Source organism: Onychostoma macrolepis, chromosome 03, assembly GCF_012432095.1.
Source record: "Onychostoma macrolepis isolate SWU-2019 chromosome 03, ASM1243209v1, whole genome shotgun sequence".
NCBI classification, from domain to species: Eukaryota; Metazoa; Chordata; class Actinopteri; order Cypriniformes; family Cyprinidae; genus Onychostoma; species Onychostoma macrolepis.
Window position 1 is genome coordinate 43,184,044 of NC_081157.1, and position 20,558 is coordinate 43,204,601.

Genomic DNA, 20,558 nt, shown 5'->3' on the forward strand with positions numbered 1-20,558 from the left:
GCTAAAGATGACATCCTAATAATATAATTAAATTATGACGAAGGTAATCTAAATGCAAGGAAATAAGCATTCATATTTAAACTAGTGCCATGTCAAACGCATTCAAAATAAGCTTTTGTTTGCATAATATAGGCTGTGTATTCTGTGTATATGTATTATGTACAGTATATATAAATACACAAATGCAGTATATTTTTGGAAAATATTTACGTCTTTATTTATATTCATGTAATTTATATTATAAATAAATTTAATAAACATTTTGCTGATATACATGCATGTGTATTTATATATACATAAAAATATACACAGTACACATACATATGTAAACAAAAACGTATTAATCGTTATTAATTGTTTGACAGCACTAATTTAAGTATTTGTATTTGTCAATACTGATAATTATGGAAACTATGTGAACATGTTTAAATAAACAAAAACAAAAAAATAGGACAAGTCAGATGTTATATTCATTTTGTTTAATTTCATCTCCTGACATTGCTCCACAAAATAAAATCGCAAAAGTGAAACACTTTTAATATTATTCAAACAACTATGAAACATACAAGCCCTCACAGTGTTGTCAGGTCTAATCAAACAAAAACAGATATATCAAACCAATTAACGCTTTAAGGCATAGAAAGTAATACAACATATTCTAATAGTCTTTATGAGCCATGTCTAAACAACGCTGGGAACGACAACATCTCAGTTATACTGTTAGGTTTTTTTTTTTCTTTCATCGGAAACAATGATAAAGGGAAGAATTGAAAAAGATGCATCCATAGCACTCCCACAGTGGGGCAAAGAATAACAGCTCACAGTCAAATCTGCCATCTAGAATTGCTTTCACAAAGAAATATACCTATAAAACCCATGCATGCCTGTACAGTGTGCCTGAAAGAAAACATTTGCAACCATAACTATTTATAAAAAGAAAAACATTGAATAATTGCAAATTAATTTTAGAAATGAAATTTAAAATGAAAGACAGGCCTAGGCTAGGTTCCCTGCTGACTTTGTTCATACTGACAGCACTTCATAAATGACTAGAGTTCTTAGTATTATTCGTTAAACCACTGGCTTCAATATACTTTAATATGTACACTTACAATAGAAAGCTAATCAAGCGAGTTACACTGTCAAGTAGGTCAGTATCCGGCAAGGTTAACGGTTCGCTTCGATAGAATTACAGTATTGAATTCAACACAGTACAATGTCAAAAGTTACAAGGGACAGATGGAGGAAGGAGGATTGATCAGTCTGAAATGGGACTAGCACCATCACGGCAGGTTAAGCAGTCAGAATGGTACAGCTCTCTTAAACGGAAAAGAAAAAACGTGCTAAAAAAGCCTTAATTTGGCCCAACAAAGGTCTTGAATTTGTGCATTTGAAGGTCATTACCATGTACGTCATTACCATCTGCTATCTTGACAGCTCCATTTCAAGCAAGACACTGATTTGGGACTATATTTTATCTTTTGAAACCGGGACTTTAAGTCCAGAATTAATAATGCAGGTCCATCTTTCACACACTATAGTTTGTCTTAGTGCTTTTCTCCTTTTCAATAAAAACATTTATTTGCCCAACAGAGTAAAAGGAGATTCGAAACAAACTCTATTCAAAAGTTCAGCAGCCTCGTACAATTTGATTTCTCATCTGTTAGAGACAGAGACGCAGGAGTTGCTTAGTGAAAACCAAAACATCTCGCTGTGCAAGACTGCACATTTAATTCCTAGCCGAACAGCAGATAACGGTAAACACTTCGCTGGTTATTACTGGAAATATAACAGATACGTAAAAACCCGCAAAGAGAACCTTGAACGAAGACAGTGAACCTAAGCAAGGCGTAATGAATACACAAACAGTATTAAACAAAACAAAACTAAAGTTAAAACCAAAATGGTGAATTCAATTTATACAAAAGCGGTGCTGGTCCTGACACACGGCGGCGGCGGCCTCCTCGTCCTCTGTCAGCTAGGAGCGAATCTCCTCAGCGGGCTTTCTGCTCTGGTCCTGACAGACGGGAAAAGATCAAACCGTTAATCTCTATAAATATCATCCGTCATACTTTAAAAAGGTAAAAACAAATAGATTAGTCATTTCTTCTGTGTGTTACCATCCCCTAACCTTATTAATAAATAAAGTTCTTTTCCCCCCTCCTCAGTATCGTTTTAATTATTGCTGTAATTTGTGTATATTATATATACACAAATGTAACTTGGGTTAAAATGGGTATATATAGTGTGTATGCACATAAATATGCACTTTATCTCTGTTAGCATGAAAAAATGTTAAATTGGTCTTGCAGAACCACTTGACAGAGGAGCTTCACCTATCAGTAGAACATTAAATAAGTGTTTTTAAAGATGAAGAGATTGTTGGATCACTGCAAAGCTAAATCTAAACATAAGAGAAAATGAAAACAAATTCTAATATCAGCAGGTAACCAATACGGCATTGAATCCTCACTATTCACACAACCTGACTGATCTCTCCTGGATGAAATTAATGAATGATGTAATGTTTAATATGCCGTTACCTCAGGAGGGGGAGGTCTGACTGTAACGGGATGAGAGGAGCGTCGGGGCGGGGAGCGTTTGGGCAGAGCTTGCTGCTGTACCGTGTCGTAGTACGTCACCCCACCGTAGACCTGTGACTGTGCCTGGAGAGAGACGCGTGCACAGATGCACAAAAACCCTGTCAGACTCACTACTGTACTGTGTCACAGGATACAGATAATGCTTATTTAGATTTAACAGGCTCACCTGGGGGTTGGGGTACATTGGAGGTAGCGTAGCTCCGGTAGGGTACGGGTAGTTGGTGTTCCCGAAGGTCATCACACCTGGCGGGGGGTAGAAGGGTGGGGGTAGCAGCTGCTGTGGAGGCGGTTGCCCAGGTGACAAAGAAACGGGTGGGGCCGCGTAGAGAGCCGGATTGGGCATGGGCCCTCCTGACTGATGCGGGTGCAAGCCTGAAACAAAATGCCACAAAACACTTAACAGGTTAATGTTGATGCAACATCTGGAGTGATTAAAATCAAGAAAACTGAAGTTGCAAGAGATATTTTCTTCTGTACTGCAACGTACTTCTGAATGCAATGGATTATCAAAAAAAGAAAAACAGTGGGAACTTTGTTTTATCCATTGGTTGTTAGATGGAGGAAGATCTGAATGCAGGCTTGTAGTCAATTGCAGGCAAGAGTCCTGTATTCAAAATCAAAATCATAATATTTTTAATTTTCTTTTTTTATAAACGCAACATGCATGGCTGAATCGAACCCCAATAAAATCAATTACATGCCTTTAGAAAATAGATCGGGTGAATTCAGTTCATACTGACTTTAAGTACAATCTTCAGACCAGGGAAAAGGCAATGAGTTCTTGAAATTACAATTTTTAATTAAAAGAAAATCTTGTTAATAGCAGTTGAAATAGTGTCAGAAATTATGACGTAAGAATAGAACATGTTTATTTGGCAACATTCTTTTAAAACAACACCAATGTCTATGGTGAAACCTAAACTGTAAACTGACCATAAAAAGTATGATTTAGGGATGCACATATTGACCATTTAACCATTAACCGAAAGTAAGAATTTTAACCGATTAATACTATCAGTTAAACGTTTTTTTTTTTTGTACACAATTTTTTTTTAAAGTTTGCTGCATGGTTAAAGAAAAAAAATTATTCTATACAAACAGTAGCCTATTTGTTTACTCATGGGCGTGCGTCGACAGCGTGCATACAGACATGTTTCGCTGAGCAAGCACCAGCTTCACCTTCACTTAGTTAACTAATGTATACGTAACACAATGGCAGGTGGCAATATTGGATAAATGGTTATCAGAGAGTGAATCCGTGAGTGAACGTATGTAAATACTGAATGGATTATAGCCTATAGGGCACTTCCCTCAAATCACTGGAAAGCTGTCACTCAACTTTGATCAAGATGTGTGATGTGATGATCTACAGTAAGAATTAAAAATAAAAGCTATACACTGCACAATTAATCTCTAATTTACATTTCTACAGTTTCTTTGTTCATGAAATCAACAGATGTGTCTGTGATAGGCTATGTTGCTCAACGCTGCTGCAAATATGGCGTGAACAGAAACATGACCAGTGGATGAAAAGTCCCGCACCGCAAATTGATGGGATTTTTGTGATGGTGTTTTTGCCACGGGTCTAACAGTTAACAGGCATGTCGACATGGTAAAACACACACGTACACTGAGGTAGGCCTGCTATATATATATATATATATATATATTTTTTTTTTTTTTTTTTTTTTGTCTGTTGGGAAAACAACTATGCCGTCCTTCAAAGTGCATAGAAGGATTCAGTGTCTGTTAATTTTGATATACATTTAGCGTAGACCTATTTATTTTATTCTTTATATTATTTTATTCTGTTTTTCTCATGTTCTCAGAAGTTCCGTTGGTGCGTGATAATTTGAGGATGTGTGAATCCAGGTTTTGCCGTTGCTCTGTATGCTGCTGTTTGCACGTTAAATTAAAATATTTGTTTGTATTTTTAATGCGTCAGAGATGCTTGTCCATTCTATTTTTATTTAATGCCAATTTATTATTCTAATTTTATCAGTTCTTGAAAAAAATCGTTCTTGCACCCCCACTCATTTTTAAACATAACATGAGTTTATTATTAGAATTTTAGGGAGGAAGAAAGAAAAAAAAAAACATCAGTAGTTCCCAATAGTATTTACGATTTTTTTATGCAGCCATTAACTAATTTCAACCAGAAGTCTGCAGATGTTCACAACTCTCACCTGGGTGTCCTGGGTGGGTGGGGTGTGGCAGGTGCATCTCAGGCTGAACTAGCATGCCTTGAGGGGGCAGTGCTGCTGGGCTGTCCCCGTGCGTGTAGATTGGTCCCTGGAAAGACACTGCATGTGGAAATGCAAGTTATTATCTTTGATGTTCAGCCACACAAATATATGAAAATAATATGACATTCCCTAAATTAACAGCACTTGAATTTTCAAATAAAGGACTAGCTATAAGTTTAACTACTCAGTAGGTGATTTTAGGACACGTTCCCATGACCCATTTAACTTAAAACTGCCCTCTTTGGGCCAAGAGCAGTACTGCACTCACTGGGTTCATAATAATGACCCTCCATGACTCCAATGTGCATGGGTGCAGGCTCGGGAACTGCCCTCTGGCGCTGTGATGAATACCGCTTAGCCCGGCCACCACCAACACCCTGATAACAAGAAATAACAGAGGAAACAAGGTTGTAGCTTACAACTTTCATCAGCAAGTAAACTGAACTGATCTTTAATGAAAATACTTTTAAGACTAGTGTTAAAGTCATGATGAAACTGCGGTAGTGACAGATCTTTTCATCCATACTGTTACATACATCTGAGTGTAATGGATTTTCGAAAGGTAAAAAAAAATAAAAAAATAAAAATGCTGGGGAGTTTTGTGCATCCATTGATGATTAGCTTTTGAGATGTGGGTGCTGCACTCAAAATCAGAGGCAGATGAATGTGAGCTTGCAGGGACAGATTTAAGTTAATTAAATGATCAAATGACCAGAGACATTTTGATTAAATTATGGAGGTCAAATCTGTTACATAATGTATTTCCAGAAAATGAGTTGTAAATAAATAAGAGGACAATATAAAAGATACGTTGCAGTGTGCAAGTCACATTTCACTATATTCAGAAATAAATAACTGTAAATACAATGAAACATACAAACATTATAAACACTACAAATATTGATTGTAGTTCCCCGCACTCCACATGTTAAATCCTATAAATTAAACAGCATTTAGTAGGGATTTATTATCAATATTGTGGTATCACGATAGCAAAACTGTCTCGATATCATCGTGGTTACATGACGGTATGAAACGATAGGCCTTTCCAGGCAAAAAGTGTAGTTTTTTAACTACACTTAATGAATTTAAGCGAAACTGAAACTACCTGCATGAGGGAAATGCATTTTACAAACTAATATAACTTTTCTCAGTAAAAATTATATATTTAATGTTACCTGCATTATACAAGTTGCTATGCAATACACACATTACTCCACATTTCAGATGATTTCAGAAAATACAGTACATGAATAAATTAAAAATAACATCTAAACTTGCATCTGGAAAATAGATAGTGATTTTTCATTTTTATCACTCAGTATTTGGGATTTTTCTGATCTATACAGGCAATTATTGATGGACCGGGTTGACTCACCATATCCTCCATGTTTCCATATTGTGGAGGGCCTCCTGCCATGTGTATGGAGCTACGAATGCCTGTTGGGAACAAAAATGCAGAAAATGTGAACCAGCTTTAAAAAAAAAAAAAAAAAAAGAAGAAAAGAAAGAGTGGCTGTAAAACCACCTAAGACAAAGATGAAGTATTACCTCTCATCTCGGCCTGCAGGTAGGAGGGTGGGCTTTGGGCCCAGTTCTGCCCCGCCAGGCTGAGTCGGGCCAGGTCCTGGTCGAGCCCTGTCAGTCCACCTTGTGTTCCAGCATCACTCTGCTCTTGCCACGACTCGCTCTTTGCTGCCGTCGGGGCTTGCTGGACCGCGGGCGAAGACTCCTCTAACGACGCCTGCTTACCGAGATCAGACGGTCGCGTTCGCGTTGCCCTCCGCGCAAGAGAGTACGATTTCTTTTCCACCGGCCTCTCTTGAGGAGGAGACGATTCTCGCGCCTTACCGGCTGCACTGCCCGCTTCCGTAGCGGGGCCCGACTCTTGTTTCCGTGGAGACAGAACCCTCTCTCTCTCTGTCTTGTTGTGGTGAGCGGTATATGTAGTAGTCACTGTTGGAATCTCACCCTCCTCCTCATCTTCCTCGCTGCGGATGTCCTCCACCACCATGACCGGGCTACGCTCAGCATGAACAGCATGTGAGCCTCGGCCCCTGAGCCTTGGGCCCCTCTCTCCCTCTACAGGCTGTGGACGCACTCCTCGAGGTGGCGGACCGTCTAGACTGGGCTTTGAGTGTCTTTGACCTTCCGTCCTGTGGGGGGCCGACAGGGCTCGACTGCTTTGGAAGCTGCGCTGGGGAGGCTGAGTCGAGGGTCGGCTGGAGGATTTGGGTGCTGCAGGGGGAGCAGAAGGTGGGCCTGAATGTAGGGTAACAGACTGAGGGGTATTGCGGTGGCCAGGTGGAGTTGCCTGCCATGTTGTACGAACTGACTTTTCACTGTCACGATGACGCCTCGGCTCCCGACTGGGTGAACCAGCATGTCTGCAAAGAAATATGGAGATATTAGTGGGCAACTCATTGCATATCTGGCCGTTACAAATATCTTGGAAATAATTATGATTAATAAAAATGTGGCCAAGACGTTGTGCTCAGTAAGATTTTTTTTTTTATGTTATGAAAGTAGTAATAGTTGTAGTATATATTTATTTAATGCCATGTCCGCATCATAGGCTATTTTCATGGCAAAAACTATTTAAAAAAATACAAGTATAACAAACAATAAAAACCAGCAAACAAACAAGTTATTTTTACATTAGTACAATTTTGCCAGAAAAAGTTTTAGAATTATCATATGTTAAACTCTTTAGTGAGTTCAATGTTTATGAAAGTCTTTTATCGTCACTAATATGCTTGATTTGATCATATACAGTACAAAGAGTAAAACTACTTAATTACTATAATTTAAAATAACTTTTCTATTTATTAAAAAAAAAAAAGTATTCCTGTCATTACTCCAGTCTTCAGTGTCACTTGACCCGTCAGAAATCATTCTAATATGCTGAATTGGTGCTAAAATAATAATAATAATAATTTATTATTATTATTATTATTATTATTATTATTATTATTATCTAAAACAGTTGTACTCCTTAATTTTGTGGAAACAATACATAAAAGGACTGAATTTAAAAGTTCAAAAGAACAGCATTTACAGTATCTCACAAAAGTGAGTACACCCCTCACATTTCAGCAAACATTTTAGTATATCTTCTCAAGAGACAATACTCTAGAAATGAAACTTGGATATATTTTAGAGTAGTCAATGTGCAGCTTGTATAGCAGTATGAATTTACTGTCCTCTAAATATAACATATAGCCATTATTGTCTAAATAACTGGCAACAAAAATGAGTACACCCTGAGTGAACATGTCAAAACCGTTTCCAAAGTGTTAATATTTTATAGGGGCACCACTGTCATCTAGCACTGCCTTAATCCTCCTGGGCATGGACTTCACCAGAGCTGCACAGGTTGTTGCTGGCATCCTCTTCCACTCCTCCATAATGACATCACAGAGCTGCTGGATGTTAGACACATGACGCTTCTCCACCTTCAGCTTGAGGATGCCCCACAGATGTTCAATAGGGTTCAGGTCTGGAGACACATTTGGCCACTCCATCACCTTCAGCTTCATCAGCAAGGCAGTTGTCATTTTGGCGGTGTGTTTGGGGTTGTTATGTTGGAAAGCTGCCGTTCGGCTCAGTTTCTGAAGGGAGGGCATCATCTTCTGCTTCAGAATGTATCAGTGCATGTTGGAATCCATGTTTCCCTCAATGAACCTCAGCTCCCCAGAACCAGCAGCACTCATGCAGCCCCAGGCCATGTTGCTACCACCACCATGCTTGGCTGTAGGTAAGACAATGCTCTTGGTACTCCTCACCAGGGCATCACCACACATGCTGGACACCATCTGAGCCAAACAAGTTTATCTTAGTCTCATCAGACCACAGGACATGGTTCCAGTAATTCATGCTCTTGGACAGATTGTCTTGAGCAAACTGTTTGCAGGCTTTCTTGTGAGCCAGCTTCAGAAGAGGATTCCTTCTGGGATGGCGGCCATGCAAACTGACTTGTTGCAGTGTGCGGCGTATGGTCTGAGCACTGACAATCTGACCTTCCACTTCTGCAACCTCTAAAGCAATGCTGGCAGCACTCATGCATCTGTTTTTGGAAGCCAGTTTCTGCACCTGAAGCACAGCACGAGGTCTCAACTTCTTTGATCGACCCTTGAGAGGCCTGTTCCGAGTGAAACCCGTCTTGAAAAACCTCTGTATGCCACTGTACTGTAACTCAGTTTCAGGGTGTTACCGAACTTCTTATAGCCTCGGCCATCTCTGAGGAGAGCAACAATTCTGATTCTCAAATCCTCAGAGATTTCTTTGCCATGAGGTGCCATGTTGAACATCCAGTGGACAGTATGAGAATTGTACTCAAAGCACCAAATTTTAACTGCTCTAAAACAAGATACACAAATTTGTATGGTCCTGTCAAGCAGACAAAAACATGAACATGATGATTAGGACATGTGGCTTTGCATGGTTAAATGACGTATAACTTATCACTCAGGGTGTACTCATTTTTGTTGCCAGTTATTTAGACAATAATGGCTTTGAGTTATTTTTAGAGGACAGTAAATTCATACTGCTAAAACAAGCTGCACATTGACTACTCTAAAATATATACAAGTTTCATTTCTATAGACCCTTTTTGCGCTGACGTCATGATTACGTCACCACACTAGCTGGAGGCAAAACACAGGGAAAACTGGAGGCGGCCCATTCAAACCAGTGCAGATTCGGCTACATGAGCTTAAAATATCATCTTGTTGTGACATTGGATGCAAGAATCTATGTAGTACAGGCTCCAATTTGAAATTTTAATCGCATACCTGCTACCTCTGCCAGACAAAAAAACCGACGACAGCTGTGGTTAAACAAGATAAAATGAGCGGACTGGACATAAACGATCGTCAAAAATGCTTGCGTTTGCAGCCCTCACTTCTCATCAGAAAAGGTTAAATAAAGTATTGCCTTTTGTTGTGATGGATTATGGTTTGTTAGACGTGTCTAAAGATTTCTTACACATCTTACAACTATGAAATAATGTCTGTGTGCATGTGTGTAAAACAACAAACTGACAATTTATGCTTAATCATCTGTAATATACAATGTTGTGATTGATAGTGGCTGGACTTTCTAAGGACTTAGTAAGAAAGAATAATCAAATACAGAAAGTTCAAATTTCTAGAAACTATTCACATCTTCCTTTAAATGTACTGTATGTAAAGTATTGTAAACTTAACTTACATAATTTACAGGATGTATATAATTTAAAATAACTATTTGGCCATGATATATACATCTTCAAATAATATATCATCACACTGAATGTTTAACTTTTTGTATTTTGGCCCAGTTCACTCTCACATAACGTTAGCTGTAAAAATAGCCTGCTGAAGTTGAAATATACATCTTCATGACTAGATAGACACAGGTGAGTTTCTCTTTACTACTCGTTAGGTTTCTCTAACGTTATATGCGACTCGAGTCACTCAATCGGAGGTAATCCTGTCAGATCGTCCATCCATGAGCATAGGGTCGGCCAATCTGACTTTGTCCGTTAAAGTTAACTTATTTAAATAACAATAATGGTCCTGCACAGTGAGTGACCCTACATATGCAGGTAAAATCGGATTTTCTCCAGCAATTGTTAAAAAAACAAGGTAAACAAACTTCATAGCTAGCGTTAGTGAAGCGGTCAGTGGAATCTTTCTGCCTCCAGCTAAGCCCCGCCCACAGAAACGCATCACAATGTTTACTAACAGAAAAAAGGTCTATAGTATTGTCCCTTGAGAAGATATACTAAAATGGTTGCTGAAATCTGAGGTGTGTACTCATTTTTGTGAGATACTGTATGTGATGCTTGATCTGATGTCTTTACTGTCACTGATAAATTTTATGCATATTAAATCAAAATAAGTGCAGAAATTAAATTAAAATATAACCAACTTCTAAAATGGTACTGTATTTTTATACATAAGTTTGTTTACATAATATATGTAAGTGTACCGTGTTTGTATATATTAATAAAAACACATACAGTATATACATATGTATATACACATTTATATATTTATATTATATTTTATATATAAATAGATTTATTATATAAACAACATTTTTCTTAAATATATACATGCATGTGCGTATTTATATATACATAAATATACACTGTACACACTCAAATATTATGCAAACAAGAACTTATTTTGGATGAGATTAATCACGATTAATCGTTTGACAGCCCTAATATTATATATACACATACACACACAAATATATATAATAAAATATAATTTACATAATTTTTTTTTAATCAAATTTGATGAATGCAGAAACTGAAATGGTTTATTTTTTAATCAGGAGGTAACATTTTTAAAGTGGCTAAATATAGCCAAATAATCAACCTGGATAATTTATCAGTCCATCACTAGTGCATACGCATACTAAAACTATAAGTTCAACAACTAAAATGATATTTTACCAATAGCAACTCAATTCCAAACTACATAGAAATAAACACGGGGTTCACCTGGGTTTTCGGGAGCGGTACGATCGTCCGTCATTCAGCCCTGCGCCATTGCGGATGTCATAACCATAGAGAGCAATTAGCTCTTCGCGTGATTTTGGCGCCTGCTCCTCTTCACGGAACTTGTCGTGTTCCCATCGGCCCTCGTCCTTCCACAACTTCCTGTGCCTGCCTTTAGGCCTGATGACAGATGGACAAACAGGGGGAGGAAGAGACGGCACAAAATAAAACTATGAACCACGTGGCTTTGTGACAAATTCAACACCTGAAACTCCTCGTCAACTAACTTACATTAATTAAAATTTGATTTGATACTTGGAAAGGGAGTTTTCCCTGAAAGAAAACCCCTCATGTCTCTCACCTCTCCTCCTCTGTAGCCTGGCCTCTAACGTCATGCTCAAAGAAAAGGCCTTTTCGGGGGATGTAGGCTGGATTCTTCCTGTCCTCATCATCGTCAAGCTTCTGGCCTTTGCTGCCTAATTTATTCTCAGGGTCCTCTGTGCTCTCCTGTAAACATTTAGAGGTCTCAGCTTCAGTTTGGCCTACTGCTTTAAATCTGTCAAAGGATTGTTTTAATTATTTGGGATTGTTTTAATTAGACCAAAACAAATTGTTTAAAATGTCAGTCCTTCCACACAAACTGAACCGGAGCCCTTCCAGAAATTTAGAGTAGTAAAAGAAGCACTGTTCTGTTCCTCCATACCTGTCCATCCCCACTCTGTCGCTCCCCAGCTAGATCGCCCTTCTCATCCGATTTAACTTCCTTGCCCCCTCCATCTTTCTCCTCCTCTTCAACAAGCTCCTCTGTTGGGGCATCTGCAGCGGGCTTCGGTTCCGCAGCAGGTCGTGAGGCCTCTTCATCACTGAAATGCTCTCCCTCCTCCTCATCCTCTCCTCCCTGAAACAAGCAGTGCCAAATAACCAATTCTCAGGTCAGAAAACAAACCAAAACTGGTCACATCACATCAAACTTTATTCCTATAAAGTACATTTAAACAAATTTTAATAACACAGAGGAACGTAGCTTCACTGAAGCTCTAAAGATCACAAGAACAAACTGTAACATTACTTTACAGTGTCTTTGTTACATATTACATGTACTTACTAAAGTAATCTAGGGATGGGTGCTAAAACGATAATTATCACGACATACACTACCGTTCAAAGGTTTGGGATCAGTAAGACTTGTAATGTTTTTTAAAGAAGTCTCTTCCGCTCATCAAGGCTGCATTTATTTGATTAAATACAAAAGAAAAAAAGAAAAACAGTAATCTTGCAAAATGTTATTACAATATAAAATAATGGTTTCTATTTTAATATACTTTAAATTATAATTTATTTCTGTGATGCAAAGCTGAATTTCCATCAGCTATTACCAGTCTAAAGTGTTACATGATCCTTCAACAGTTGTGCTGCCAAATATTTTTTTGGCATTTATTCAAAATATAAATCTTTTCTAACAATATAAATCTTTGCTATCACTTATCAATTTAACATCCTTGCTGAGGAAAAAAAAGAGAATAAAAATGTACTGACCCCGAACTTTTGAACTGTAATGTACATTGTTAGAAAAGATTTTTATTTTAAATAAAAGCTCTTTTTAACTTTTTATTCAAAGAATCCTGAAAAAAGTATCACAGGTTCCAAAATAAATAGAGCAGCACAACAATTTCCAGCACTGATAATAAATCAGCGTATTAGAATAATTTCTGAAGAATCATGCGACACTGAAGACTGGATTAATGATGCTGAAAATTCAGCTTTGCATCACAGGAATAAATTAGATTTTAATGTAAAAACATTTTTCTATTTTAATATACATCGGAATAATATTTCACAATTTTTTCCTGTATTTTTAATCAAATAAATGCAGTCTTGATGAGCGTAACAAACTCCTTAAAAACATTAAAAATTGTTCTGATCCCAAACTTTTGAGCGGTAGTATAATTTCTTGATAAAATGATAATCAAAAGTTCAATAAATATTTATGCACCAAAAGCGGAGTGAAACAGCACGACTCATTTGAAGAGCGCCACACGGACCATTTATCCACTCGAATCAAAGTTCAAACGGCAGCACAGTGCAAACTTACTAGAGCAGATGCGTTTACTCGCTGATAAATCACGTGACCACTAAACATCGCTGTGAGATCCAGTGTGAAGCACTTGAATTCAGCGAAAAACACAAATGACTGATGAAACAGCACTGACAAACAGGAGAAGCACTGTGCAACGACAGTCAGAAGGCTTTAAACTACAAATAGTCAACATTTACCATGGATTTACAGTAGTAACACTAACAGCACCATGGTATTGTGTCAGAAATGTGGGTATTCGTATAAAATATTATATTATTAATGTAGACATGTTTTAAACAAGTAATTACTATAAAACTATAGCATTTAAGCGTTTATGCTTAATGTATTTAGACTACTGTTTTTCATACACATACTTAGAAAGCATATAGGTACATTTTTGCCATGGTATTGAGGTGCCATATGTGTGGTTTTAACTGTAGTTATGATCTAAATGCTACCATGGAAGACCAATGATTAATATTAATAAAACCCAAACAATTAGAATAATTGAATTAAATTTAACTACATATAAAAAGTAATATTATTAACATTGCAGCCTTCACTGCAAACAAGCTGAAGAGAGGCTTAAAAGTTTTTTTTTTTTTTATGATTTCAAACAATATCACTCATAAGAACATGCAGAAAACTAAGAAACTAATTTTTCTATTAAGATATTGATTTTGTTAAGGATAAATGACTGGAAACGTGTAAAGAATTAAAAGAAGCTCCTGAAGTTTACAGACGACACCACACTCATCGGCCTCATTCAGGACAGTGACGAGTCTGCCTACAGACAAGAGGTTAAGGAGCTGGCTGTCTGGTGCAGACTTAACCCGGAGCTCAACATGCTCAAAACTGTGGAGATGATCGTGGACTTCAGGGGAAAACCCCCTGCACTGTAACGACAGTGGAGTCATTCAGGTTCCTGGGCAGCACCATCTCCCAGGACCTGAAGTGGGACATTCACATAGACTCCATTGTTAAAAAGGCCCAGCAGAGGCTGTACTTCCTTCGCCAGCTGAGGAAGTTCAACCTGCCACAGGAGCTGCTGAAACAGTTCTTCTCCGCCATCATTGAATCCGTCCTCTGCACCTCAATAACTTGTCTGGTTCAGCTCAGCTACCAAATCTGACCTCAGAAGACTACAGAGGGTAGTCCGGACTGCTGAGCGAATCATTGGTACAACCCTCCCCACTCTCCAAGAACTGTACTCATCCAGAGTGAACAAAAGGGCTGACAAAATCACTCTGGACCCCTCACATCCAGCACACTCCCTCTTTGAACTGTTGGCGTCTGGTCGAACACTTGACAATTGTGGAACACACAACACTATTATACACTTATTTAGCTAACACACATACTTAAGTCTACACTTCAAATTGCACATAATATACCTGTACATACAATAGTCAATTTGTATATTCTTATTCCTTATTAACTTGTTCTATTTTTAATTCTTCTTTTTATTATCTGTGTTTTTTGTTCTGTCGCTGTCATTCTGTTGCACTGTGGAAGCTTCTGTCATGAAAACAAATTCCTCGTACGTGTAAACATACCTGGCAATAAAGCTCGTTCTGATTCTGAAACCGTGAAGTGTTTGTAAAAATGTGTTTGTCATGTTATGACCATAGAGTAGTTTAAAACCACAATTAAGGGTCAGGTGTCTACAACTTTCACTTAGGAGCGAAAACTTGATAGACTGATTAAAAAAAAAAAAAAACATTTAAATCAATTATCAAAGTGATCATTTTTTGGCCATATCGCCCAGCTCTAGTAAAAACAGTAAGTTATGCACAGCTACAAGCAACTAACCTTAAACAGACATAATATTACTCCGTACTTATTTGCATAATTGCTCCGTGGCAAGCACAGCAAAAAAAAATATCAGCGCATTTGAACCAGAATAAGCAAAACAACAAGCTTTTTAACATCAGCAAGAGTTATTGTTAACTATTAAAATAAAAAAAATAAAAACATAAAAAGTTATACTTAAATAGAAATGTTGCCTTGGAAGCTGACTGAAATAAACTGTACTGAAATGACTAATGCTGGAAAAAAAAAAACGCTAAGATACAAATAATTGACAAAATGTGCAAATTAGCCTACTAAAATTAAAGTGAAAAACGCAATAAACCAAAATAAAAGCCAATTCAAAACATTAGTAACATGCTAAGACAGTAGGACTTTTGGGAAGATTCACCTGCAATTATGAATGTGGTTTTTCGTAGCTCGTCAGTGAACTACGGCTCTGTGTACTAAATGCCACTCCATTTAAAAGCACGTGATGGAGATTTACTACTAATCACAGAAACTGCTTTACTGACAAGATGCGCATGACAAATCGCACGCGATTAATTGCACAGCCCTATCAGAGAGTATATAAGAATTAAACAATATAGCAGCAAAATATAAATATTTCATGAGAAAGACTGGTGTCAACTGATTTCACTACATAGAAGTGGACAGTATACACTATTTTTTCCCAAGAATCATTTGGTTAATTTTCACCATTTACATATTATCGGCTCAGCAAGACAAAATAAATATGACATTACAAAACAAAAACATGTCCAACTCAAAAAGAATATAAAAAGATAAATCTTATCCTGGTTGTTCCTGTTAGGAAATCTCCAGCATTTTGAAACAGTGAGGAGACTGTGCTTGTCTGCAGTGAATTAAAGCCAGCTTTACGTAGGTCTGAAGAGTAAGGATTGTGTAGAATAGGTTGCAAGTAGGGCTGCTCGATTAAATCGAATGCAATTTCCATGCACATTGTCAGTAAAGCCGGTTCTGTAATCCGCAGTAAATCTCCATCACCTGCTCTCAGATGGAGCAGAATTTACTACAGAGTTGTAGTTCTCTGACAGGTTACACGCACGAAAAGAAAAAAATAAATCGCAGATGATATTAATATTATCGCGAAATCGTTCGCGATAATGACAGCTGTTCATGCAGCTTCTCAGTGAACTATGGCTCTGTGTAGTAAATGCTGCTCTATCTGAAAGCATGTGAAAATACCACATTTAATAACATGTTTTTACTCCAAACTCACTTCATAACGTCAGCAGAGTGTTAGAAATAAATCCTTCTGTGAGATGTGGCTTTACACAGAATAAGGCACGCAACATATTTCATAGTATTCTAAGCAGTGATAAAGGCATTGCATTATAAATATACTTTATTATAATAAAAATTATAATAAGAACTCAGATAAACCATATATTGTCACGTTGAATCAATGAAAACAGTTAAATCTTCTGTTTATTCAGCAAATGGTATAGGGATTTCCTAGGTTTCTTCTGTGGGGCGTATTTGGAGTTTCCGCACGAGAACGCCCTCTGGCCTTCGGATGGAGATTTACTGCCGATCACAGAACCGTGCTTCACTGAAAGATACGCATGACAATCGCAGCTTCTGTCTAATCGTGATTTCATTTTGATTTATCGTGCAGCCCTAGTTGCTAGGACACCAAACAAAGTGGAACATCAGCAGCCCAGACTGAACCCGATGAGCTGAGAACTACAACAACCCCATTCAACTCCACCCGCAGGCACCACCACCTCACCAGCAATGAGCCCCAGTGCTCTCCAATACGCCTAAATTACCTGATGAGCCCGCAATCACCAAAACGCTACTTGCATGAGGAAGGAAGAGCAGCAAAAAGTGTGGATAGTGCGTCATGTCTACTAAAATTAGATGCGGACTACAGATGCACTAACAGCATGGGGCTCGGCATTGGCAGTACTCATAATGCCACGAGAGAGGAGCAAAAATATTCTTGAGACAATTTCAACAAAAACCTCCCCAAGCGGAGTCTCGTTTAATTCAGCTTTTTCTAAATCAGTACTTCGGGAGGCCCATATTGAGCTTTAGATTTAAAACTACTACGTTAAACAATAAACATGCTCACAGATTCACAATCTCCATAAAGAAAAGGCAGCACTCTCACAATGACTGAGCAAAACACAGTTCTGCTGCAATGGAGACATTCGGTCTCCTCTACACAGCCCAGGCTGCTTCTGTACAGATTTATCACAGCATTGTCTTTAAAAAAACTGATTGATTTCCCCATAAACGGCGTTGCCATAGAGACTTACCTCAGTGTGCGAGCCATTCTCCTCCAGATCAGCACTGTCATAGTCCGATAAGACTGCTGAAGAAAAGAAACCAGCCATTTTAGCAGGTCTGTTCACGTTTCTGAGAGCAAATATAACATAGGCTATAGAACTGCTCATCAACAGTGACGGTTCATAAATATTTCACCTGTTAGCAATCATCTGCACACACACACATCTGCACTAAAACTGGTGTAGCTTATAAACCATAACAATAATTTCGGTCTCTTTTGAGAGTAAAGCTTGATGTTAAAACTCAAGTCACAAAGACAGACAGCAGCAAAAAGACAAAATACACTCACCTTCACCAACACCATCACCATCTTCACTTTCCTAAACAGAACAGAATCAAACATTCAGACAAACAAGCACACTTAATAAACAAGAAGCCTTAATTTAAAAAAAAAAAATCATCTAGATGTTCAAACTAAGAATTAAAGACTCATAAGGAACAAATCAAGAAAAGCAAAATTGTTAACATATGGTGCATCCAGTTTAAAACAACGCTGAACTTCCTCTTCACGGTCAGCAGTTCTTTCTCTTCCCATTACAGAACGACAGATCAGATAACAAACACCTAGGAACCTCAAATGTCATCCAGTTTGCTTATCAATAGCCTAAATATCTGACAGCATCTTTACACCAACCAGATACAAACTAATAACTAATTCACCTTCATCCAAGTATCAATGTGTCTCAACCCTGTTTCTAGAGGTCCACCAATGTATTTTAGGGGTCTCGTTAATCTGACACACACACAATTCAGTTTAGGATGGCTGTTTAGGACACAGGCTGAGCTGATGAGCTGAATCATGGGTGTGGAAGATAAAGGAGGCATCCAAAACGCGCAGGACGCGGGGAGCCTCCAGGACCACGATGGAGAACCACTGGGTTACGTTAGATGATCGAAAAGCAAGACATTTTAAGGTCAAATGAAGTCAACACCACATTTACATGGAAGAAGAACCACAGACACAGCAGGAACTGTATATCGCTGTTAAGAACTAGGCGCCTGTTACATACTTGAACATTAATCTCAAGGGCTAACGTTACAGACAAAAAACACGCCTACTGTTTTATCACATCTTTAAATGACACTAACTCCGCGTTTAGACCGTGTGAAACACTAACGCGCACACAGTCAGATCGGCCCTGATTATAAAAGCAGATTTATAGCCACACACTCACACACTCCGACTCATCTTTGCTCTTGGCGCAGACGCGCTCCACGGGCGACTCCAACGGCTCGGGCTCAACTGCGCGAGGCTTCCGGCCGCCAGACGCCGACCTCCCGCTCTCGGAGCCCGAGGCGGACTCGTCCTCCTCCTCGCTGTCCTGAGAGGCGCGCCGTCTCCGTCGCCGCCGGTCCGCCATCTTAACTCTCAAGGAAGGGAAAGCGGATCTGCGCGCGGAATTGTGGGGGCTCGTGCGATCGTCATATCCTCTTGTTCCCTTCTGAGTCAGAGGAGGCGCGCGCGAGTGAGTAGTGTGCGTTGATGTGCGCATGCGCAGTAGCGCCGTAAGTATCCCTTCTAGCCTTAACTTAACGTTTAATTAAACTTTTTTTTTTAATTAAAATGTATTTTGAATCTATTGAGTTCTCTGCGAATTTAAAAGCAATGGCTTTGTTAAAGGACTTGGCACTTCTTCTGGACTGAAAGACTGATTGACCCTGTTGTTGTATTGTTGTGATTTGACAGTGATGACAATTGTTATTGGTTTTTTCAAGCATTCAATAATAATAATAAATAAATAAATAAAAAAGCTCGACGGTGATGTGCGAGAGATTAATTAATCTGCGCGGTTTCGTTTCTGTGTTCATCTAAATATGAAAACATCGAGTGGAAGAAAGTATGGTCAATAACAAATAAGCTTTTCATCAGTAATAAGGTAAAAGAGGTGTCTTTTAAAATATTACACAGAATTTACCCTGTTAAAGAATTATTTGAACGGTTCAAGGGCATTTCTTCAAATAGGGGCACATTTAGCCTTGTAAAGTTGAATAAAAAAAGTCACGTAACATTCTCATAAGTTTAAATAATTTGTCTAGTTTTAAGGTCTGTAAGAGGACAAGCTTAGATTTCAAGAGAAATTGTTAATATTTTACATTTTTCCAACCTGCAATGAACAAATGTAATTTCCGCATCTCACTATACAGCTGTTATTTAAAAATAGAATAACTTATGCCACTCAAAAATTGTCTAAGATCATTTTTCTAACTAGTTTTACCAGTTTTTCCACAATGTCCAATAATTATACATTTGTCAGTGAAATAAATTAACTAAGAGCTTATTAGAAAATAAATAACTTGAATTTTTATATTAAGTAGAGCATGATCTCATACATTGTGGATACATTTTTAACGTGTGATGAGAACTTTTTCAATATTTAAAAAAAATGTGTGTGGTGATGGAAATGACAGGGTGTTGTGGAAATGACAATGAATTAACATGAATGTAGAGAAACAGCAGAGATATGTATTAGAAAAAGTCTTAAACTCATCACACTCATTAAACTCAATTCACAAAGCCATTAAACATATCAATTGTACTTTGTAACCATAAATGTCATTTCCACCACAGAGGCAGTGTGGTGGAAATTACATTTCTGTAGTTTTTTGTGAAAAATGGAAGATAGCTTCACTGATTAGCTTTGAATTAAAACTTAGCATTTCATGTATGCAAAATACTCTTATTTAACTTACAATTTTTAGCTTTTTAAAAACACCCTTGAAGGTACAGTATGCTTGGAAATGACGTAGAATAAATATATTAACTGATCAAGCAATATTTACCTGGATTTTTCTTCCATATGTTGTTGATGAAAATTTTAATTCCCTCCAAGTCCAACATGTGCTCTGATGTCACTGAACATTTCCATAGAAACCACCTAAACAATCTTTCACAGGAACGTTTTAAAGGGACATTACAGTGTTGTGGTGGAAATGACACCAATACTGTGCGACAGCTATATTTTGTATAAAAAGTAATATTGATAGTGGTCTCACATTAAATACTATAATGT

General features: G+C 37.9%; 1 protein-coding gene across 2 annotated transcripts; it reads right to left on the reverse strand.

The window, feature by feature from the left end:
- Positions 1–412: 412 nt before the first annotated feature.
- On the reverse strand, positions 413–20,411 carry casc3 (casc3 exon junction complex subunit). Of its 2 annotated transcripts, none has more exons than XM_058770142.1 (14): positions 20,329–20,411; positions 18,723–18,989; positions 17,837–17,867; positions 17,517–17,569; positions 12,046–12,240; positions 11,704–11,849; positions 11,346–11,522; positions 6,401–7,236; positions 6,228–6,289; positions 5,118–5,226; positions 4,790–4,906; positions 2,770–2,975; positions 2,544–2,666; positions 413–2,017 (listed from the first exon to the last, which is right to left on the reverse strand). In XM_058770142.1, the coding sequence occupies exons 2-14, from the start codon at positions 18,906–18,908 to the stop codon at positions 1,979–1,981; spliced, it is 2,280 nt and encodes a 759-aa protein (XP_058626125.1). In that variant the 5' UTR covers positions 18,909–18,989; positions 20,329–20,411; the 3' UTR covers positions 413–1,978. The 2 variants fall into 2 exon arrangements, with proteins under 2 accessions (XP_058626125.1, XP_058626124.1); XM_058770141.1 differs by having other exon boundaries at positions 431–2,017; positions 17,517–17,572.
- Positions 20,412–20,558: the final 147 nt, after the last annotated feature.

Coding starts and splice junctions, on each gene's coding strand:
- casc3 (XM_058770141.1), bottom strand. CDS start 18,908: ATGGCGGACCGGCGGCGACGGAGACGGCGCGCCTCTCAGGACAGCGAG. Junction 11,850..12,045: donor GACAGAGTGGGGATGGACAG/GTATGGAGGAAC, acceptor AAATGTTTACAG/GAGAGCACAGAGGACCCTGA. Junction 11,523..11,703: donor CAGGCTACAGAGGAGGAGAG/GTGAGAGACATG, acceptor ATCTGTCATCAG/GCCTAAAGGCAGGCACAGGA.